The 20,062-nt window shown below is 44.2% G+C and overlaps 1 protein-coding gene across 4 annotated transcripts; it reads left to right on the forward strand.

Moving 5' to 3' along the window:
- Positions 1-650: 650 nt before the first annotated feature.
- man2a2 (mannosidase, alpha, class 2A, member 2) lies at positions 651-18,864 on the forward strand. Of its 4 annotated transcripts, none has more exons than XM_069162990.1 (24): positions 652-1,299; positions 2,821-3,415; positions 3,531-3,759; positions 4,206-4,463; positions 4,586-4,730; positions 5,856-6,027; positions 6,265-6,392; positions 6,727-6,900; positions 7,398-7,584; positions 8,388-8,565; positions 8,914-9,116; positions 9,785-9,967; positions 10,149-10,263; positions 10,380-10,450; positions 10,542-10,707; positions 11,855-12,091; positions 12,323-12,445; positions 12,737-12,851; positions 12,985-13,118; positions 13,233-13,374; positions 13,739-13,872; positions 14,742-14,936; positions 15,030-15,143; positions 15,662-18,864. In XM_069162990.1, the coding sequence occupies exons 3-24, from the start codon at positions 3,628-3,630 to the stop codon at positions 15,812-15,814; spliced, it is 3,459 nt and encodes a 1,152-aa protein (XP_069019091.1). In that variant the 5' UTR covers positions 652-1,299; positions 2,821-3,415; positions 3,531-3,627; the 3' UTR covers positions 15,815-18,864. The 4 variants fall into 4 exon arrangements, with proteins under 4 accessions (XP_069019093.1, XP_069019091.1, XP_069019090.1 ...); XM_069162989.1 differs by having other exon boundaries at positions 652-765; positions 1,177-1,299; positions 2,821-3,759; XM_069162992.1 differs by having other exon boundaries at positions 651-1,299; positions 2,821-3,759; positions 15,033-15,143.
- The last annotated feature ends 1,198 nt before the right edge of the window (positions 18,865-20,062 follow it).

The raw sequence follows: 20,062 nt of genomic DNA on the forward strand, positions 1-20,062 counted from the left end.
GACTTTTACTAAGGACGTGAATACTTTTTCTGTCTGTGAACTGCTGACTGTAAATATTGAACCGATAAATGAATTTAGAAAACATACTGCAACCTAAGCCATGTTAGACTAAGCTTTGAATAGTGTTGAAGAGTTAAAAACTTGGCTTTACAAAGCAAACGTTGTCTCCACTCACTGTAGTTTTATAAGACGACAATAATTAGGATATCATTTTTTTTTTATTACTTTTATTGCAATTTTTTTTTTGTGCCATTATCTCAACACATGGCTGACAGATTATAGAATAATTAGGTTAGGTTAGGTTGTTACTTTCTTAAATTTTTTTCGCTTCAGCAGCATACAGGAAGCAATAAGATAATAACAGAATAATAGAAAGCAATAAAATAGCAGTAAAAATATAAAATGCACAGTATGTACAGTATATACAGTACAATATATATCCATATACAAACAACCAAGAACACAGACAACAATAATAATTATTTACAAATTTACAAACTCGTGTCTAACCGCAGACAGTAAAACCGATACGTCTACAAATGCCATTTTGGCGCATTTATTTTAAAATCTGCTGAAGCTTGTTGGTCAATCGCAGGCTGACAATGCGCAGCTCCTCTCTTCCCACAAGGCTTTGCGGCAGCTCAGCTGCGCTAGCTGCTAAACCAAACCTGCTAGTCCAGTAGGTAATCTGTCAGCCCGGAGTGAAACGGACGCAGACCGCTGGGCTCCGCACTCTTCCGGAATACTCTCCTTTTAAAAAACGGGGTAACGTCACATTTTGTTTGTTTGTTTTGTTTTTTTCCATTTGGTTCTCAAAGAGAAGAAGGAGGAGAGAGAGAGAGAGGGGGGGTGGGTGTCCCAAGGTCGAGCGTGAATGTTAGGCGAGAGGTTTGGAGGGAAAAAGAGGGATATTTGGTTAGCCAGCAAATACCAGCACCGCGTATTGTCTTCACGTTATCGAAGCTATCGACCGGAGCAGGTAGAACAGCTGCGCCCAGATGTTCTGTCCCACCCCCCACCACCCTTCCAGATGTGTCAGTCTACTACCCCGCAGTTGTCCGGCTCTTCAACCCAGTTCGCGAACCAGTACGACCAGTCGAGTTGACACAACTTAAAGGGCACGTCTGATAGCTAGTGCTAGCTGGGTTTTTTTTATTTTTTATTTTTTTTTTATAGCTTGCATATTCGTGATGTGGACTGACTGCTGCTGGTTGAACGTCTCGGTGAAGTCGGACAGAGGACGTTTAATGTGGTTCAACAAGATCTGGAGCACGTTGCAGTAGCTGCACGGGTCCAAATGTAAGTTTTTTTTTATTATTTTTTTTTTTATTGTCGACTTGGCGAGCTGCCCAGCGATAGCTGAATAAAAGTCATTTAACCTCCGGTGTCACCAGTAAAAACAACAACAACAACAACAAAAAAAGAAGTACAAGCTTTCCTTAATTTACATTTTTGTTGTTGTTGTTGCAATTTTTCATACCAAAATGTAAAAAAAAACAAATCTCATGTTTGTTTTAAAACATTTTTTTTATTATTATTATTATTTTTTTTGTGTGCAATCTTTGTACAAATTAAACAAACAATGCAGAAAACTAAACAAAGACAAAAAAAAAAATATTGGAAAGATGTCCCGTGACCCGGAGAACTATTCAGGGGAACTCTTATCATTCATCTACAGGCGTGTGAGGAGAGGACCAGATATCAACAAATAAAATGTGGGGCAAAGACTGTGTTACTAATGCTCAGAGGTTGCCTAAAATTTGTATATAATATCTTTTCAATTTCAAAAATTATGGTTTGGCATTTAGCATGCGAAGGACTTAACAAATACATTTTTATTTGAATGCAACTTTTTCAACTCCCGCATTGGTGGCGTTGTCTGATTTGTCTGCTAGAAGTACACTACTTCCTCTCATCAGCAGCGAATCTGTCTGATTTGTGTACAATGAAACGTAACAGGCAGGTTGTTGACATGGCATTTTTTTTTTTTAAGTATACTGCTGGATGAGCCCAGGGTAGTATCAACGAGAAAGAAAAAAAAAGAAAAGTAATACAGTTAGGTCTAGAAAGTGGTTTCTTTCTTCCACAGTCTGTGTGATCTGCATTATTGGGAGTGCTGCACAGTGTAGTAAACACTAATTATTTCAGCTGCTGTTATCTTATCTGTCTGGATGTCATGTTTGGGTCCCAGTAGGAATAAATGTCCCAGATTGGGACATTTTGTTCGGCATTTATTGTGGGACTAACATGGGATAAGAAAAAAAAAAATGCCAGCGGTCCCATACAAAGCAGGGCCATGGATCATCTTGCACACATGCATAATTATATCATGAATAACAGGGACTGTTTCCCTTTATGCTCAACTAATGTGCTGTCATGTGAGCAGCTTAAGATCGGTTGTGCACTTACATTTTGTCAGATGAATGCAGGGCTGTAGTGAGCTGTGTCAGGCAGCCCAACTAACAAAGCCTCTCATGTTGGATGTATTCTGGCACAGATGATCGAAGAAATAATCGTCTTCCTGCTGACTGTTTTTTTTAGTCAGTCTTGGCAAACGTAAGTGCCAGGTATTTATCCCAACTCCCTGTGGTAATACTAAAATAGTCCCAGTCTGGGAAATTAACGGATTTTGATCATTGATTTGCACACAAAGGAAAATATAAACACCTGTTAGTGGTGTGCTAAAACACACTGTGCTCAGCTGGAGTTTCTCCCACCTCGTTGTCATTACTTGTCAGATCCCCCTAAAAAAGTATCACTCTGAAATAGTAGGCTGAATATGTTTTTGCATGTTTCATTGATCTGAAATTTTCCTCACAGCAGAAGAAGACCCTCCAATGTGATTCCAACTCGTGATGAAGGACAGACGCACTTCCCATGCTGCCACAGTAGATATGCAGTCGACTATGCCACAGAGAGAAGAATGACATTTGCTTCATTTTAATTCCTGGAGTTGCTTTGGGCAGATTTTAGGCCTGATTAAAAAAGCTGCTGTTCTGGGCCAAGTTGGTCTTTTTCTCTGCTTGTTCCTTTACACTGCCACAGCCTAGTGTGCAAACTGTTATGGCATTGGAAGCCAATTGAGCAAAAGGGGACGCTGGCTGCACTGGTGGATTAGACTGTGCTGTGGGAGTGGGGACTGGACCAGGAGAGCAGACCCACAGCGACACACATCATGCTGCAGGGACACTAGGTTCCCTGTTCGAGCCCCCACTGTGTGGCGCTTGTTTTTTTTTTTTTCTTTTCCTGCAATCTCATCGATTTGGATGGTTGAGCACAAGGGCTACTTTGAAGGAGTCCACCGGTGGCTGTGGTTTGGCCAGAGCTGTCAGACTCCTTGCCAGCTATTGCTGATTTAGCACCCTTCCCCACTGCTACCACTGCCGTAGCCCCCTTCGATGTGGTCTCCAGTATGGTGAGTGGAGGCTACAGGCATCGCAGGAGTGGAATTGAATCATGAACACCGGTGTAGTTGGTTACTTTCCATCATTTTTTTTTTGAACTGTGAATGGTTGCATTCTGGTTTTCAGGGACTTTTTTCTCTGTGCTGAAAAAAAAAAGACCTCAGCCAAGGTCATTTAAAAAAAAAAAATTGAACCCCCGGAAAGAAGACCGCTCGAGAGGAGGATGAAGCTCAGGAAACAGGTGACAGTGTGTGGAGGGGCCATATTCTGTGTGGCTGTGTTCTCACTGTATCTGATGTTGGATCGAGTCCAACATGACCCTGCAAGGAGACAGAATGGCGGGAACTTTCCCCGGGTAAGAATAATTGCTTTTGTGGTGGTGCATATCTTATGTGAAAACCCTCACAGTTAGTGTTATAGCACTTCTGTTGTTTTCACTTTTTCATTGTTACATGATGCACCAGAAGTTGTACCATCATAAATAGACATAAATGTCTCCAAGACGGGCTGGCTAATTACTCAGTCTTTTTAGTCTGTAACATAAAACTTAATCCGTGTCCTTGTTTTGAATATTAAAAGACAGAAACATCCAATCATGAATTTAGTGTACTGTATTTACAGATATACTGACTGGAATTATAAGTCTCTTACTTACTTTTGTTACTTTCATAAATTGTCCAATTCCTTGTCTTTTAAGCTGAAGCTTTTTTTTATTAAAACAGTGGAGAAGAATGTGGGTTTGTCCTGCAGATGTTTGGTCATACAGCTGTTTTGACTTTATTATATTTGTGTCTGTCTTAGAGCCAAATCTCAGTCCTGCAGAACCGGATAGAGCAGCTGGAGCAGCTCCTGGAAGAAAACCATCAAATCATTAGCCACATAAAGGACTCTGTGATGGAGCTCACAGACACAGGAGCTGTGTCTCCCAGCGGCCACCTGCCGTTCAGAAGTGCCAACGGTTCCTGGGTCCTACCGTTCGATGGCCGTCCCACTTTCCTCGCTGTCAAGCCCCAGGATTGCCAGTTCGCTGTGGGCAGCCACGGTCAAGCAGACGTTCAGGTGAACCGACTACACTATCACATGAAATGCAGCAGACTGGTCGTTGTAGCTACACTGTATGTTTTACGCTGTGCTTATTTTTGTAGTCTTTCTAATGAGCAAACAATTGTGCTTCACTTTAGATGCTGGATGTGTACTCCCTTCTCAAGTTTGACAACCCTGATGGTGGTGTATGGAAGCAGGGCTTTGACATCACTTATGAACCGGATGAGTGGGCCAATGAACCACTGCAAGTATTCGTGGTTCCGCACTCTCACAATGATCCAGGTGAGTTGACTCGCTGTCACCTTGAAAGTCTGTGTGATCAGACTGGTTCTTGAGACACAGCCTGAAGCATGTCTGAACAGTTTGTTTCAAGAGGTTGGAAATAGTGTTTTGTTTGTTCAGAAAGAGTCGAGCCAGTTACTTTTGGCCTCACCTGAGTGGGAGTGTAGTTATAGGGATGCAGCAATAATTCAAAATGTGATTCATTCGTTCTCATTATTATTACCATAATGCTGGCATGATTGACAGTTTAGCCACAAACAATGGAATTAGGAAGATATTGGCACTGGAGAACTGTACCTATTTATAGACGGAACAGGCAGATATTTTATTTTAGACTGACATTTCCATTAAATTTGTTTACCAGCTTGCTTACTAACTTGACAGTTATTGATATGTTGACAGGTTGCAGAGACCTGCAAAATGTGTTCATCAACAGTAGGGATTGGCTTCATTTTGAGCTGCATTTAGCTAAAATTTGATGCAAAGTTTTCTTAAGTGTTTTCTATGCAGTGTTAAATGCCCTGGATTTATTGACAGCAGTTGCAGTAGCAGAAACCATGTTGTTAGCGTGCAACAAAGACACGTGAAAGCAGGGCCAAGCCTAATAGGCTCATTTCTCTAAAAGCAAAGACGGGATTTTAAGGGTTTAAGGTAAGCAGGTCACACAATGCGTAACAAGTTGTTGACAAATAAATGCAGTAGTTCTGTTGTCGTTCATTTAACTATTTCGGTTTAAGTGCCATTACTGAAACTGATTACTGCAGATTGATGTGGAACTTTGATCTCTGAAATATGTTAGTCTACAACATGTGTGATGACCATTTGACTGTATTTTTATGAGCGGCAGTACTCTCCACTGTTGCACATTTAAAGTGCTTTTTAGGCATTTTCTCAGAAACCACTTTTTCTAAATGGCTTACTGAGGGGAACAGCTCCACTTGAATAAAATATGAGTTTTATTTTTGATCTGTTGCAGCACTCTTTCCACCGAATGTCTTTACCTGCCCTATTCTTCATGTCAGCTGGCTGGATAGGGCCGGGTAGGAGTGTATTGTTTTAGAGTCCTATTCATGGTGGACATTATGTTTGCACAGATTGCTTAGATTCATCCTCTTGTGGTGTTAGGCTGGATCAAGACTTTTGACAAGTACTTCACAGACCAGACGCAACATATTTTAAACAACATGGTCGTGAAGTTGGCTGAGGATCCTCGCAGGAAGTTCATCTGGTCCGAGATTTCATTCTTCTCCAAGTGGTGGGAGACTGCCGACATACACAAACAGGAGGCCATGCGCAAGTGAGTCACAGCCTTGTGAAGCACACAGTTTTGCCTTTTATCTCTTCTCAAAAAAACAGAGAATTAGTTGTGATTTCTTTGACGCAAGCTGGCCCTAAGTCCAGTACTTTCCTCAGCGGGTGGTATCTGCTGGCAGATTGTGGAATCTCTAAAAATAGTTTATCTGACTAATGTGACTCTCCATGTTAAGGGCTGGATTATCCTCACCTTGCTTTCTTAATCCTTTCTTTTCTACAGACTGATCCTTGGAGGACAGCTAGAGATTGTGACAGGAGGCTGGGTGATGACAGATGAAGCCAACGTTCACTACTTCGCTATGATAGACCAGCTAATTGAGGGACATCAGTGGTTGGAGAGAAATCTAGGTACACAGTCGATCAGAGATTACTCCCTATTCAAGCAGTTTCATTTATATTCAGAGGAATTATGCTCAACTGTTTAAGATTCTCCATTCTGCCTAAAAATGTTAAAACGTTTGACTTCACATGAGTCTAAACTTAAAATCGTACGACTCCTCACAGCGCCTGAAAATGAAATCTAAACTTGTCGTCGTACATGCAGCAGATGTAGCCCCTCTCTCAGTGGGTGATAAAATGCTTTGTACTTCTTTCAGTGCATCCCGCTGTGCAGTGATTTCCTAAAAGATGCATTTCTTCCTTCATCCGAGCATAGATTTGAAATACTTGCTTTCTGTCATAGGTATAACTCCTCGCAGCGGGTGGGCGGTCGACCCTTTTGGTCACAGCGCTACGATGCCATATCTGCTGAAGAGGGCCAACCTGACCAGCATGCTCATCCAGAGGGTCCACTACTCTATTAAAAAACACTTCGCTTCCACCCGCAGTCTGGAGTTTATGTGGAGGCAGGCCTGGGGTGAGTGGACCAGAGCCAGCAATGTCATCTGATTCATGTGCTTATCTTCGTTAAGCTCATTGCAGAATGAGTCATGCCACTTGCCATGGCCGTTGAAAGAGTGGGGAAATTTTGGAAGGACAACTGCTGTGTAATGGCCTCAGAAGAGCTGTCTTCATTATTATTTCTGAATGATTTGGATGCCAGCCAAACAGTTACTCTTCATTTGTTCCTAATGGAAAAAAATCTATTTGTCAGAGCGTCTGGGGAATCATTTTGTTATTAAATGTTGCCAGTTATATTTTGCAGCTTTATCAAGTACAACTTTTAAAAGTCCCCTGAGAACACTGTTGGCGGGAACTTAAATTGCCAACAAATTTATGAGCTCCAGTGTGTCTCTGATCACAAATATCACCTTTACTCCAAGCAAAACACCCCACCACACCTTCTGGATCAGTTGCAAGAGACGGATCAACAATCGATGTCTCTAAAGCTTTGTTTTTTTCTTTACTCAACAGACTCTGGGTCAAGCACAGATATCTTTTGCCACATGATGCCGTTCTACAGCTACGATGTGCCACACACCTGTGGGCCTGACCCGAAGGTCTGTTGCCAGTTTGACTTCAAGAGGTTACCAGGTGGTCGGATAAACTGTCCGTGGAAAGTGCCACCAAAAACTGTGGTGGAGGCCAATGTAGCAGAGAGGTGAGCTTTTACTTTGTGTACATTTGTATAGGCGCAATGGATAGCTCAAGACATCCTGCTGGACTTTAGGACACTGTAATTGTGAGAAATTTATAGTTTTATAGACCCAACAATTGATTGAATAATCATCTGACAAATCAGTAATGAAAATAGTTATTTACTGCTCCAATACTGGCTGGGCGATTTTGTAAAATAAGAAACGTCATATGTTTGGGGTCATTTTGAAACATGCCTCCATTATATAATTTGTTTTGAGAGAGCTGACAGTCTAATCCTCAGCCCTAAAATGTCCCCACAATATCTATTAAAAACATTTGATTTCTTTTATGTTTCTGGCAAGAATTCGGTAGTGGTGAGGGCATCATATCTACAATGTTGAAACATTTATTCATTTTTGTTATAGCATCGGTATTCAGCTTCAACTGCGCACACGAACACACAGCAGATTGGTCACTGCTGGTACAGCTCTGTTTTCTGTAATAATCCCTTACAAATAAACTCAAATTGAACTTGCGCCAATGACAACAGCCAGAGAAGGGGAGTGAACGGAGGGAGACAGGCATAGACTGCTGATAGTCCTGCAATCACATAAAGAAGTTTTAAAGGACTTAAAGAACTTTCCAGAGGACAAATTCCAGTGGTGAATACTCCCAGGGCTAATTTCATCTTCATCTTTCCAAGGTCAAAGTGATTTCCTTGAAACCTGCTGTATGCAAAGCAGAGCAGCTTGGATGCCAAGAAATATCTCCCCTCAGTTGTTGTTTTTCTTTTCTTTTTGTCCTTTTGTCCTCCTCCTCAAACAGGGCACACCTGCTCCTGGATCAGTACCGTAAAAAGTCCAAGCTCTACCGCAGCAAGGTACTTCTCGTTCCTCTGGGAGATGACTTTCGCTATGACAAGGTGCTGGAATGGGATCAGCAGTACATGAACTACCAGAAGCTGTTTGACTACATGAATTCTCAACCGGAGATGCATGTGCAAGTGAGAAAATAATTTGTCAACTGTCAGAAATTGTGTTGACAAACCCCCCCCCCCCCCTCCCCCCATCCTTTTCATTGTTTTCGAGCATCTCAGCATGCGTTGTACCAAGTAGCTCAGTGTACAAACTTTATTGTGCTAATGACTCGTGCAGTGATATTTTAACTTGCTGACAGAACAAAGAATCTGTCTTGTCTTGATGTTTGGTTCAGGAGACGCCATCTGAGATGAAAGGCCCATGCATAATAATGAAAAAAAAAAAAAATCTATGTCTTCTGTTCAGCTCCGTTTGAATAAGGACTTCTTCTTTTTTTTTTTTTTTTTAAACTGTCTGTCATCTGACTCCTCCAGGCTCAGTTTGGGACTCTCACTGAATATTTCGACGCCGTGTACAAAGCAAACGGAGTGGCCCAGGGATCCAGACCTGCTGACTACCCGGTGCTCAGTGGAGATTTCTTTGCCTACGCCGACCGTGAAGACCACTACTGGACTGGTTATTTCACCTCCCGACCCTTTTACAAGAGCCTGGACCGTGTGATCGAGTCGCATCTCAGGTTGGGCAGATTTAATCACACATCACTGATGTCTGACATTCAGAATCTGAAATGTGTCAGTAGTGTTCCTGCTGTTGGTAGCTGTTAATGAGGGTGACTTGTGTTTTGAGGTTTTATTTGCATTGCAAACAGGATGAAGGTTTGAGCATGCAGTGAAAATACAAATACATGTGCCTATAACATCCTCGGTACAAATTCAAGGCAAAGTCCAAATAAGCAAAACAAACAAAAAAAGGACTTGAAACTACAGTTGCTCCCAAATGGGTAGATGAGTCTTTTTAAACTATTGACAATCACTAAACAACAAGTAAATAAAGGTTAATAATGTTCTGACACGGTTTAAGGTTTGCATTATTTTGTTTGATGTAACAACAGGCCTTTATTATCAAATGCAACATAAAAAGCTTTTTTTAATTTTTTTTTATACACTGTATAACAGACTTCACTTCACAGGTATGTTACAATAGTGTTCACATAGTCATGAAATCATTGATTAGGCCTTTGATTTTTATTTAACTCTCAAGCAAAACGGCAAAACAAAAATCTAAATGGGCGTAATGTGTTTGTAACGCAGCCTGATAATGTGAACACGCCTTTTAACTGACTGAAGGAAACTACTGTTACATTAAAGGTCTTTTCAGTGATGACGTTTTGTCATTGTACTTCAGGGGGGCAGAGATCCTCTACAGCCTGGCAGTTGCTAACGCTCGGCATGCGGCCATGGAAGGACGCTACCCGGTCTCAGATTATGCCCTGCTGGTGGATGCGAGGCGGACGGTCAGCCTCTTCCAGCATCACGATGCCATTACTGGCACTGCGAAGGAAAATGTTGTTATCGACTACGGCACCAAGTAAGAACCGGAGAGTTGAGGAAGAAATGACGGAATCCACTCTTCAAAAACCCCGTGCCCCCTCTTTGTAATCCTGTCTTTGTGGTTGTGTTAAACAAACCGGTTCACTACGTTTTCGCAAAACCAGTTTTCCGAGGTGACTGCTGCAGTGAGCCGTTAATTTTTTCCTCCTCTTCCCTAGATTACTGCGTTCACTTATCGGTCTGAAGAGGGTGATCATCAATGCTGCACATTTCCTGGTGATGAAGAACAAAGAGTTTTATCGCTTTTATCAGACGGAGCCCTTCCTGGAGACGGTAAGAGGAAACACAGACGGACATTTCTGCCACCTAATCACGAACAGAATAAAATAAAAATAAAAAAAAGAAGGTATATTTGTGCCTTATTGACTGTTCAGTCAATCCTCCTGCAGGATGACAGGCGTGCTACTCAAGACTCTCTGCCTCAGCGCACTTTAATCGAGCTGGACCCAGCAGGGCCGAGGTATTATCTGCATCCCCTCACATCTTTCATCCCCTCAGCCACTCCTACACCATCCTGTGCTGATGATTGCTTTCTCCCATCTCTCTGCCAGGTACCTGGTTCTGTTCAACCCCATCGAGCAGGAGCGGCTGTGTGTGGTGACTGTGTTGGTCAACACCGTCAGGGTGCGGGTGCTCACCGAGGACGGACAGACGCTGCCCGTGCAGCTGAGTGCTCAGTGGAGCTCTGCCAGTCAAATGAGTGCAGAGGTGTTTGAGGTAAGGTCCTAAATTCATCGTAGCGATATTGGAATATCATTAGCGGAGCAGTCGCGTCTGCACAGTCCTTCATTAGTGTTTAGATTGGATCTGTCCAGCTGCAGCCCTGACGGGCTCAAACCCAACACGCTGTAAAGTCATTACGATTACATCGTGGAGAAGAATAGACTTAAAGACATTGACCAACATATCCTGTTAAGACAAGCTGGAAGCTGGCACTGTGCAGGAGATGGCGATTTGTAGCTCTTAAAGGGGAAAGTGCAGTAAATTTATACAAGCGGAAGTCCTCGAAGGTTCGACGGCATTATTACAAGCGCAATGCTAAACAGGTGGAGCCCTCAATTAGCTGTGTCTGTGTGCCATCATTCGAATTTGCCTGGCAAGCTCCCGTTGATAATATTTGCATGCATGAAATACAAAACCAACACACAACTTGGATACATTTAAAAAAGAAAATAAAAAAAAAGCCATGTTTTTGTACATGTTGTCCTCTGCGTGACAAAATGTTGACTCATGGAATCGGAGCAGCTGAAGTGGTTGTAAAGTTGTTGGTTTGAGCACGACAAAGTGTAAGAGTCTCCAATCGTGTGTGTTTATGCCAAAATTGTAAGTTGCCTTAGAGAGAAGCATTTGCCAAGAGAATGTAGTACATTTGATGTAATTAACATCAATTTAGCAGCCAGTACTCAGACTAGAATTTAAACTTCCTTCAGAGTTTACATTTTCTCTTTTACATCTACATCCAAGCCAGCGCCAGATGTGTTCCCGGTGTCGAGTCACCTCTGATCATATACTGAATATGCAGTAGTAAAAACATTCACTCTGCTGCAACTTTGTATTTCATTTAAATTTGTTTTGCTCTAATGAAATTCTCTCCACCCACAGAAGGTAATGAATTTAAATGTAAAACAGAAATAAAAACACTCATTAACACCAACTCCCATCACATTTTAATTACTCTTGCGAATGTGGAAATGCTTTTAACTTTTAATTAATGCCTCTTGGTCAACACTTGCTATTCTCATTAACAAGGAAAATGAAGCCTGCACTTTAAATCACAAGCTTTTTGTGTCTGGTCACATTTATTGGGTTTGTGACTGCTTTTCTATTTGATTTATATCTAACTGTTTATCCGCCCCGTGTCCAGGCAACATTCATGGTTCGTCTGCCACCTCTTGGTCTGGCGGTTTTCCACGTCTACGACTCCCCCGACTCGCCCATGACGCTGCGCTCCGACACCGTGCTCAGGCTGTCTGGTCGGGACGTCACCGCCCGGGCCACCGACCCTCTTCCTGTGCGCTCCCAGCAGGCGGACTCTCAGACCTTCTACATCAGCTGCCAGTCTCTGACACTCGGCTTCTCCGGAACCACCGGCCTGCTGGAGGTCTGCGTTTTGATCTGCTCACACTTCTGTTGACTTGATATCTGGATTCAGAATTTACTAATCTGTATTAACTTTGATCTTTTGAAAGAAAAAGCCTGGGGCTCGATTTCGTAATAAACTCCGTCTGTTTGATCAAAGCGAACGCGGCACATTTTGTCGCCACTTTCATCTCTTCCTTAATTTGTCATTTTATTCTCGCTCTCTCTTCCTCTATTGCTTTTTCATTTGCAGAGTATCAAGCGTAAAGACGATCCTCAGGAAGTGAAAGTTCAGATGCAGTTCATGGTCTACGGCACTCGTCCCTCTAAAGACAAAAGCGGAGCGTACCTCTTCCTACCGGATGGAAAAGCGAAGGTATTCTCTCGGTTCTGCATCGGGCGTTTACTTCCCTCTCAAAAGGCTTTGATCGAGTTTCCCCAGAGTGTCATGTCATTGTATCATGCTGGTAGCTGGGAGCAGAAACGCAGGCAGACTGGGTGCTGCTTCATCTTCTCGTGATTTAAAGACAACAGAGCACCGTTACCATACTGTACCTGGCTGCTGATTCTTTCCGTGACCCCTTCTGCTTCTCTCGCCGTTGTTCCTCTTCCTTATCTCCCATTTTCAGCTCAACTTCTGCTCACGGTCGTCTCTTCCTTCTTTCAGCCCTACATCCAAAAAGAGCCCCCTGTGGTGCGCGTGGTCGAGGGGCCTCTTTTCTCGGAGGTGGTGGCACACTACCAGCACTTTCAGCAGGCCATCCGCATACACAACGTGCCAGGTAATAAACACACAGAGCTGCACACTGGAATCAGTTCAGTATTGGTTTTTTTGGTGTTTTTTTTTTCCAGATGTAGTTCATTTTAATTCCCTCCGTGGGTGAAGTTTGGTTCTGAATTGTTTTGTGTTTCCAGGGGTGGATGGGTTATCTATAGACGTCACTACCATGGTAGACATCAGAGATCAGACCAACAAGGAGCTGGCCATGCGACTGGTCACCGACATCGACAGCGGAGAAGTCTTCTACACAGACCTCAACGGCTTCCAGGTTGGCCTCATCCTGAACAACGAAGAAGATTAACTTGCATTTCTTCAGAATATAACACGATGTAACTCTGATTTTGCTCATATTTGACGTAGTGTGTCCATCTGTGATTTTTAGATTCAGTCTCGTCGACGCCACCTGAAGCTTCCCTTGCAAGCCAACTTCTATCCGATGCCCAGCCAGGCGTACATCGAGGACGGCCATCACCGGCTGACGCTGCACACTGCTCAGTCTCTGGGTGTGAGCAGCCTGGAGAGTGGTCTGTGTCGTTTTACATCTCATTCGGTGTCGTGCCATTTTTCTTCATGCCATCTTTTTTAATGGAAGTGATCTTTTGAAATGCATGGCATCTTTCTTTGTTTACCGCCTCTGACCATTTGTGTCGTAGGATTCGAAGCACTTATCTCTCCCTCTTCTCCCTTAAGAGCTTCCCAGAGAGCAGAACAGTTTAATACGCTCACGTCGGCGTGCGGAGCTTACGCTTTTATCATCGTTACGCGCAATAATGGAGGTGTTAGTAAATGACGGATAGCTCGCGGTGTTCGTACGCAATCGACTGATGCCTCGCGGTTCAATACGCGGGCTTTGCGTTGAAGCTGCCGTCCCTGCTCTCCCCCCTTCAGGGCAGCTTGAAGTGATTATGGACCGGCGACTGATGCAGGATGATAACCGCGGGCTCGGTCAGGGCCTGAAAGACAACAAGAAGACGGCCAACCGTTTCCGCCTGCTGCTGGAGAGGAGATCCACCGGCAACAAGGTCAGTAAGATGACAGCGAAGGTGGTCATTTGAGAAGTTGCCCATCACGTCTGACTCGGTGTGTGGACTGCAGCACAGATTTGTTTTTCACCGTGTTATCAATAACGCCTTTCTTCATATTTTTTTTTTTTTTTTTTTTTTTTTACAGTCCTCATTACCACCCATCTGTCTTTTTTTGGGTATCTTCTCCTTTCTCTAATTGTGTTTCCTTCTCTTCTCTTCTCCACCTCATTACCTTCAGCCTGATGGCATTCTTGCCAAACTCTCGTACTTGTTTCATTCTTTCGTCTCTCGATTCTCGAGTAACGGAGTTCAAGAGGTAACGTTGCCATGGCAACAAAGGGGATGCTTGTTAGCGCGCATCATAGCTCTAGCTCCAGTTTCAAATCTTTTTTTTTTTTTTTTTGTATTTCTTCCCTCCACCTTGTAGCTGTAGCCAAAACCGGTTCATCTTTATGACAGCACCACTGAAAGAAACAAATTATATCATTTATCAAATAAATGGACGCTCGTCGGAGGGCGCCGGGTGCCGTTTTTATCACCCAGCTCTCCATTAAAGCTGCTGATGGTACTTGGGCTGAAGTGGAGCTGGCCTGCCACGCAACATCATGTTTGACAACACTGTGACGCTCTTAATATATAATTTGGCATCACAAAGCTGTGATTAGAGTTCCTCTGGACTAGAATTAGAAGTTTCCCTCCTACTCCGGCGCACTAATTAGAGCCTTGTTCCTCATGTAGTAGCACGAGAGCATCTCTAGAGGTGACTCATTGGAGCTGGAAGAGTTTCACTGTCAGTCGTTTGAATCTGTGTGTGTGTGTGTGTGTTCCCCCCCCACCCCCCCAACCCCCCCCTCTCTCCTCCACAGATGACGGACAGCGCAACAACCAGCTTCCCGTCTGTACTCAGCCACATGACCAATGCCGTCCTGAACCACGAGGTCCTGGCGCTGCCCGTTCTGCCCAAGAGACGGGGCGTCCCTCCCCTCCAGACCTTCGCCCCTCTCAAGTCCATCCTTCCCTGCGACTTCCACCTGCTGAACCTGCGCAGCATCCAGAGCCAGGTGACGAGACGGAAACGACCCGACGCGCGCGCAGATTGTGGCTTCGGAGATTCTGCTCATTGAATAGTTTCCTGTGTTGTTTTGCGTGCGCAGCAGGACCCCCAGTCTCCGTCTCCGTACGCGGCCTTGATTCTTCACCGCCTGGCGCTGGACTGCGGACTCGAGGCTCAGAACCTCGGCTTCAACTGCACGACCACACAAGGACAGGTCAGAGTAGAAACCGGCGCGAACGAGAGAAGCACCACGAGGACGTCGGTCTGCTGAGCTCCGCAACCTTTTTACATGAGCGCAGATTTGGTTTGGTGTTCGACTTTATTTCAGGTCTGCGCTGCTTTTACTGCCCTGCTCCGCTGCATTTAACAGCTGCAGCGATTAGTCAGTTTCAACGTGAAGATTTTAATAGTGAAAAACATTTGACAGGATATGAAGTGACATATTAAACTACCTCATTTTCTATAAAGCAGTAAAATAAGCGCCGCATTGCATCGACTATAATGATCAAATAATTTGATACTAACAGCAGCCGATAAGTACTTCTGCTGTTGATACTTCAGGAAAAGATCAGCGGAATTATCAACAATATGTTTCTGAAGTGGATTTTTTTTTTTGTTTTTCTTCCAACGGAGCATTTTGTGTGTGTGTTTTTTTTTTTTTTTTTTTGCGAATTTACTGAAAGTAACCCGAACCCCTTTTGCCTTTCTGCCCCTCCCCCCCTCCTTCTGCAGCTGAGCGTATCAGGACTGTTCAAGAATCTGGACCTGCAGCTGCTCCAGCCCATGTCTCTGACCCTGATGCACTCCGGCATGCCTCTGGCCAACGACTCCACCATCAGCCTGGATCCCATGGAGATCTCCGCCTTCAAGCTCAAACTGCGCTAAGAGCGCTGCATCGAATCAAAGCAATAAAAACCCCCCCACCAGACCCCCCCCCTTGGACCAACAAGCAGGCCCGCGGTGGCCACAGACTGGCAGCAGAGAGGGGTCTGGGTCTCTCTGTTATGTTGAGCAGAAACCACAAACACTTGGGCTCGGGAGAGGCAGGGTCCACTGTAACAGGACTGTCTGCACAGCAGGGGGCAGGCGATAGCTGTTTACTGCGGACGTCTCGGAGAGCGGCAAAAAAAACAACAAAAAACAAAACAAAAAACCGGGTGAACTCGCAGCCGTTTCAAAACCAAAACGGACTGCCAGAATCGACCATCAGAACCTGCCGGGTGTCCGTTTACTGTCTCTGTGATGGAACATGAAATCTCTTTTTAGTTTCGCTTTGTAAGGACTCGTCTTTTTTTTCTTTTTCTATCTTCACTCCATCCTGGACTGAACTACTGAATGTAAATATCCCAAATGAGGCGGGAGGGGCCCCGGGGGACTGGTGCCACATCAGAGTGCAATTTACGTAGCTTTATTTGGTGTATGGGTTCTAATTTGGTTTGTTTTTTTGTTTTATGTACGCAGTGAAGAAGACACAGATCACGGCAGTTTGTTTTTTCTACCTATCAGTCTGTTGTTGACTGCAGCTCTTTTCTGTTGTTGTTGCTGTTGTTGTTGTTGATGTTGACAGACTCGAATGCAGCAAAGAGAATGTGCGGTCTCTTATTCTCTCAAACCCGTCGGGAGACCCGAGCTGCGAATCCTTAAGCTGTCCCGATTCAGAGTGTGGCGCCGCGACAGCGCGACCATTAATCACATCGAATGACTGTTTACTTTCTGTCCGCCGGTTTTGCTTGTAGATAGTCCGGAGACTTTCTTTCCCCGACTACATCTTTTTTCTTCTTTTTCTTTTCTTTCCTCTCTCTCTCTCTCTCTCTCTCTCTCTCTCTCTCCCGTCCCCGAGCTTCCTCGTCGTCGATGAGAAATCTGTGAAAGCTCCGTGCGTCCGAAAGCTCCCCGTCGGTCATTCCCGCCGCTCGTGCTTCGCTGTCGAGAGGGCGGTGCCGCGCGCCGTGCCGTACGCAGTGGAAGACCAGGCGAAGACCTATACCTCCTATATATATATATCATACAGCAGATATATTGGTATGCGTGTGTCTGCGGAGTAAGTTTACGTGAATACCTGAGGCTTTTTTTTTTTATTTTTAAATTTGGGTGTGTTGAGGTTACAGCGTGCACTTATCAGGGACCATCCGTAGCGTCCTGTGTGTCGAGCGGTGGGGTCATATCACCGCTTCGGGTTGGAGAGCGTAGCCGGAAGTAAAGGGTCAGTTCACCCAAAATTACAAAAAGCTAAAAAAAAAAAGATGACTTGCATGGAGAGACGGGCAAAAGTCTCCACAATATATTAAAAAAAATATATCGGGCAAAAATAAACACGACTTCAGAGGGCTTGGTAATATGTGGCCATTCAGGTACTTAGTTTTGAGAAATCTGTTTAGGGCTCCTCGTTTTTATTAGTTGATAAACACAAATGACCTTCACAGTTTCCGGTGTCCAATGAGACTTCTTTTATATTACTTGTTTTGTACAATTCAATCATCCAAAACCTTGAAAATATTCCATTTATATAAGAAGAAACGGTGCTGGAGCACACGCTCGCATTTAATGAACAGGAAACAAAAAAGAGACTGGTTAGCATTTTTTTTTTTTTTTAATAAATGGAGAGACGGTGACAATAATAAAAAAAAAAAAAACATGAATTAATGCCAAAAATGATCGTCTGAGATTTTCTGCCACGGCTGCAATACCACGAGGCGGAATTAAATTTCACTTGCGGTGCTCTGTCTCTCCACGGAGACCTCACTACTCTCAAATTCATAATTCATACTAATTTGAAACGGTCGTGCGTTGATACTGGAAAAGAGACTTAAATTAAATATCTTAAAATCAGTTTGCACGACAGGTGGCCGTGAATTCCTTTTATATTGTTGTACGCAATCGGCGATTTCATTCTTAAGGTGCAGGTTTTTCCACACGATTGCCGATGCATCGTTTGGTGCTCGTATAAAAACGGGGAAGGACGTTTTCTTAACATTTGAAGATCGGTATATCGCCGTGTAGATGGAGCTGGCGTGCGGTCTGGAGACGGCTCGCATCAGTCGTGTCTGTGAAGACTAAAGTGTGACGCCGTTTCTGAAAAGTGATTTCTTTCATAATGAGCTACGAGCCAAAATGTCATTGACGCCTTTTTGAGGATTTCTCAACTTGTCGCACAAGTCAGGTTCTTTGCGTAGTTTGGGTGAAGTGACCCTTTAAAAATAAATAAAATAAGTGGGATCAACCCGTGACTAGGGATTCTCGACAATGAAGAAAATGCGCTTCTTCAAAACGAGCTGCAGTTTTTTTTATTTTTTTTATTGTTTTCAGCTCCACAGTGCTTCTTACCCCGAGGCTGTCCTCGGGCCTTTCTGGAGTATCTTTGCCTTTCGCGGCGGCTGCGGAGGACGTCGTCATCTTGTGTCTGAAGCCGAGGCTGGACGTACGGCGGCCCCACCTGTGGCACACTTTGTACTGAGCAGCCATCTCGTCCTGCCCCACTGTGTCTCATCACTTTATCCCGCCCGTCGTCTTCATCTTTTCCACAGTGGGTCTGCTGCTCCGTCTTCCTCCTCCTCCTCCTCCTCCTCCTCCCTGATGTCCCGGCCTGCCGTAGTTCAACACTTTCTGCTTTGTCTCTCGCTGTGAGCGCTACAGACCCCGTCCCTCCCCCGTCCCCGTCCCTCCCCCTCCATCTCCATCTCTTTCAGAGCAGACCTCACTGCATCTTGAATTGCACTTTCCCCCTGTAATCTTCTGACCTTGTCGTAACCTCGTCTCACCCGCTGTCTCGATGTGCGTCCGACGTTCTGTTAGCGACGTCTCTTTCTTTTTAAATGTGATATCCGTCGTAGCGCTGTTTTATTTTATTTTTATTTTTTTTTTGTTCAGAGGTAATATATGAAGTCTCTCCTGTATTTGTTATTCATGGGGGATTAAAGCTGCAGAAGAACAAAGAAGATGGGACCTGATTAAAAAAATAACAACAAACAAAAAAACCCCAACAACAACACAGTCTGTTTAAAAAACAAAACAAAACAACAACTCCTCTTGATCTTAATTTGATCCTTTTCAGAGTTTTTAATGCTCCAGTAAATCCGGCTAATTTTGCATGCTGTTCTCGCCGGCGTCAGTAAAGAGCCTAATTACTTCTCCACCAGTAGGGGGCAACATTGAGTCGGCGTGAGCGGCCCAGTCCAGGCCGACAGACGCCGCCTTGTTGTCTGATGAATGTGGCAGAGAGACGTCGGCTCTCTTCAACCGTCCGAAAACGCTTTACTTTGTCAGCGGGCGGTCTTTTCAGACATCCTGCCAAAGAGTCGACCGGACATTAAAGCTCGCACTTCAAAAAAAAAAAAAAATCGCGCGGAGTTAACAGCAGCGCGTGTCCCTCTTGTTTTACCCGCTCGTGAAGGCGACGGTTTGCTGAAGGATGTCGGTGACTTGAAATGAAACGTTTCTTTGTTCACGCTGCATTAAAAAAAACAAAAAAAAAAGGGACAGCGAGATGAAAAGAAAACGTTACCGCTGCAAAGGAGGTGAAAAGAAGCGACTATATGTGTGTGTGTGTGTGTGTGTGCGCGCGTGCGTGTGCGCGTGTCGACTTCATCCCTCAGCACCAACAGATAAAAGTGCGCGCGCGCGCGCGTGTGACCTGCCGGAAGAGTGAGACTTGAAACCTCGCGGTGTCTTTTAATTGATCCGAGTGGTGAAATCGGCTAACGAGGAGCCGATTTGTTAATGTTATTTTAATTAATGTAATATTTCTTGTTGCCAAGTCTCGTTACTAGACAGCTTTGTGTGATACATGGCAGCTAATTAATACAGGCTAAAGGGCACGCGGGGCGGAGGGGTGGAGGGGATCTGCAAGCTCATGGAAACCTAACGACGGCGTGAATGAGGAGATGAAAAAGATAAAAAGGCTTTCAAACGCATCGACTTGTTCTCCAACGCGCGCAGCATTTATAGCCTAATGCAAAGCGTGACACATTCGAGGGGCTGTGTGTTATGAAAGTGAGTTCTCCCGGCAGATCTAATTACGGGACACAGAATGACTATATATATACATATATATATATATATATATATATATATATGACTATATATATATATGAACCCAGTCACCTGCACCTCTGTAGAGGAGAGCTGCTAATGAAC

This window comes from Embiotoca jacksoni, unplaced genomic scaffold (genome assembly GCF_022577435.1).
Source record: "Embiotoca jacksoni isolate LCO1_2020_lvr unplaced genomic scaffold, fEmbJac1.0.p SCAF_3, whole genome shotgun sequence".
Taxonomy (NCBI): Eukaryota; Metazoa; Chordata; class Actinopteri; family Embiotocidae; genus Embiotoca; species Embiotoca jacksoni.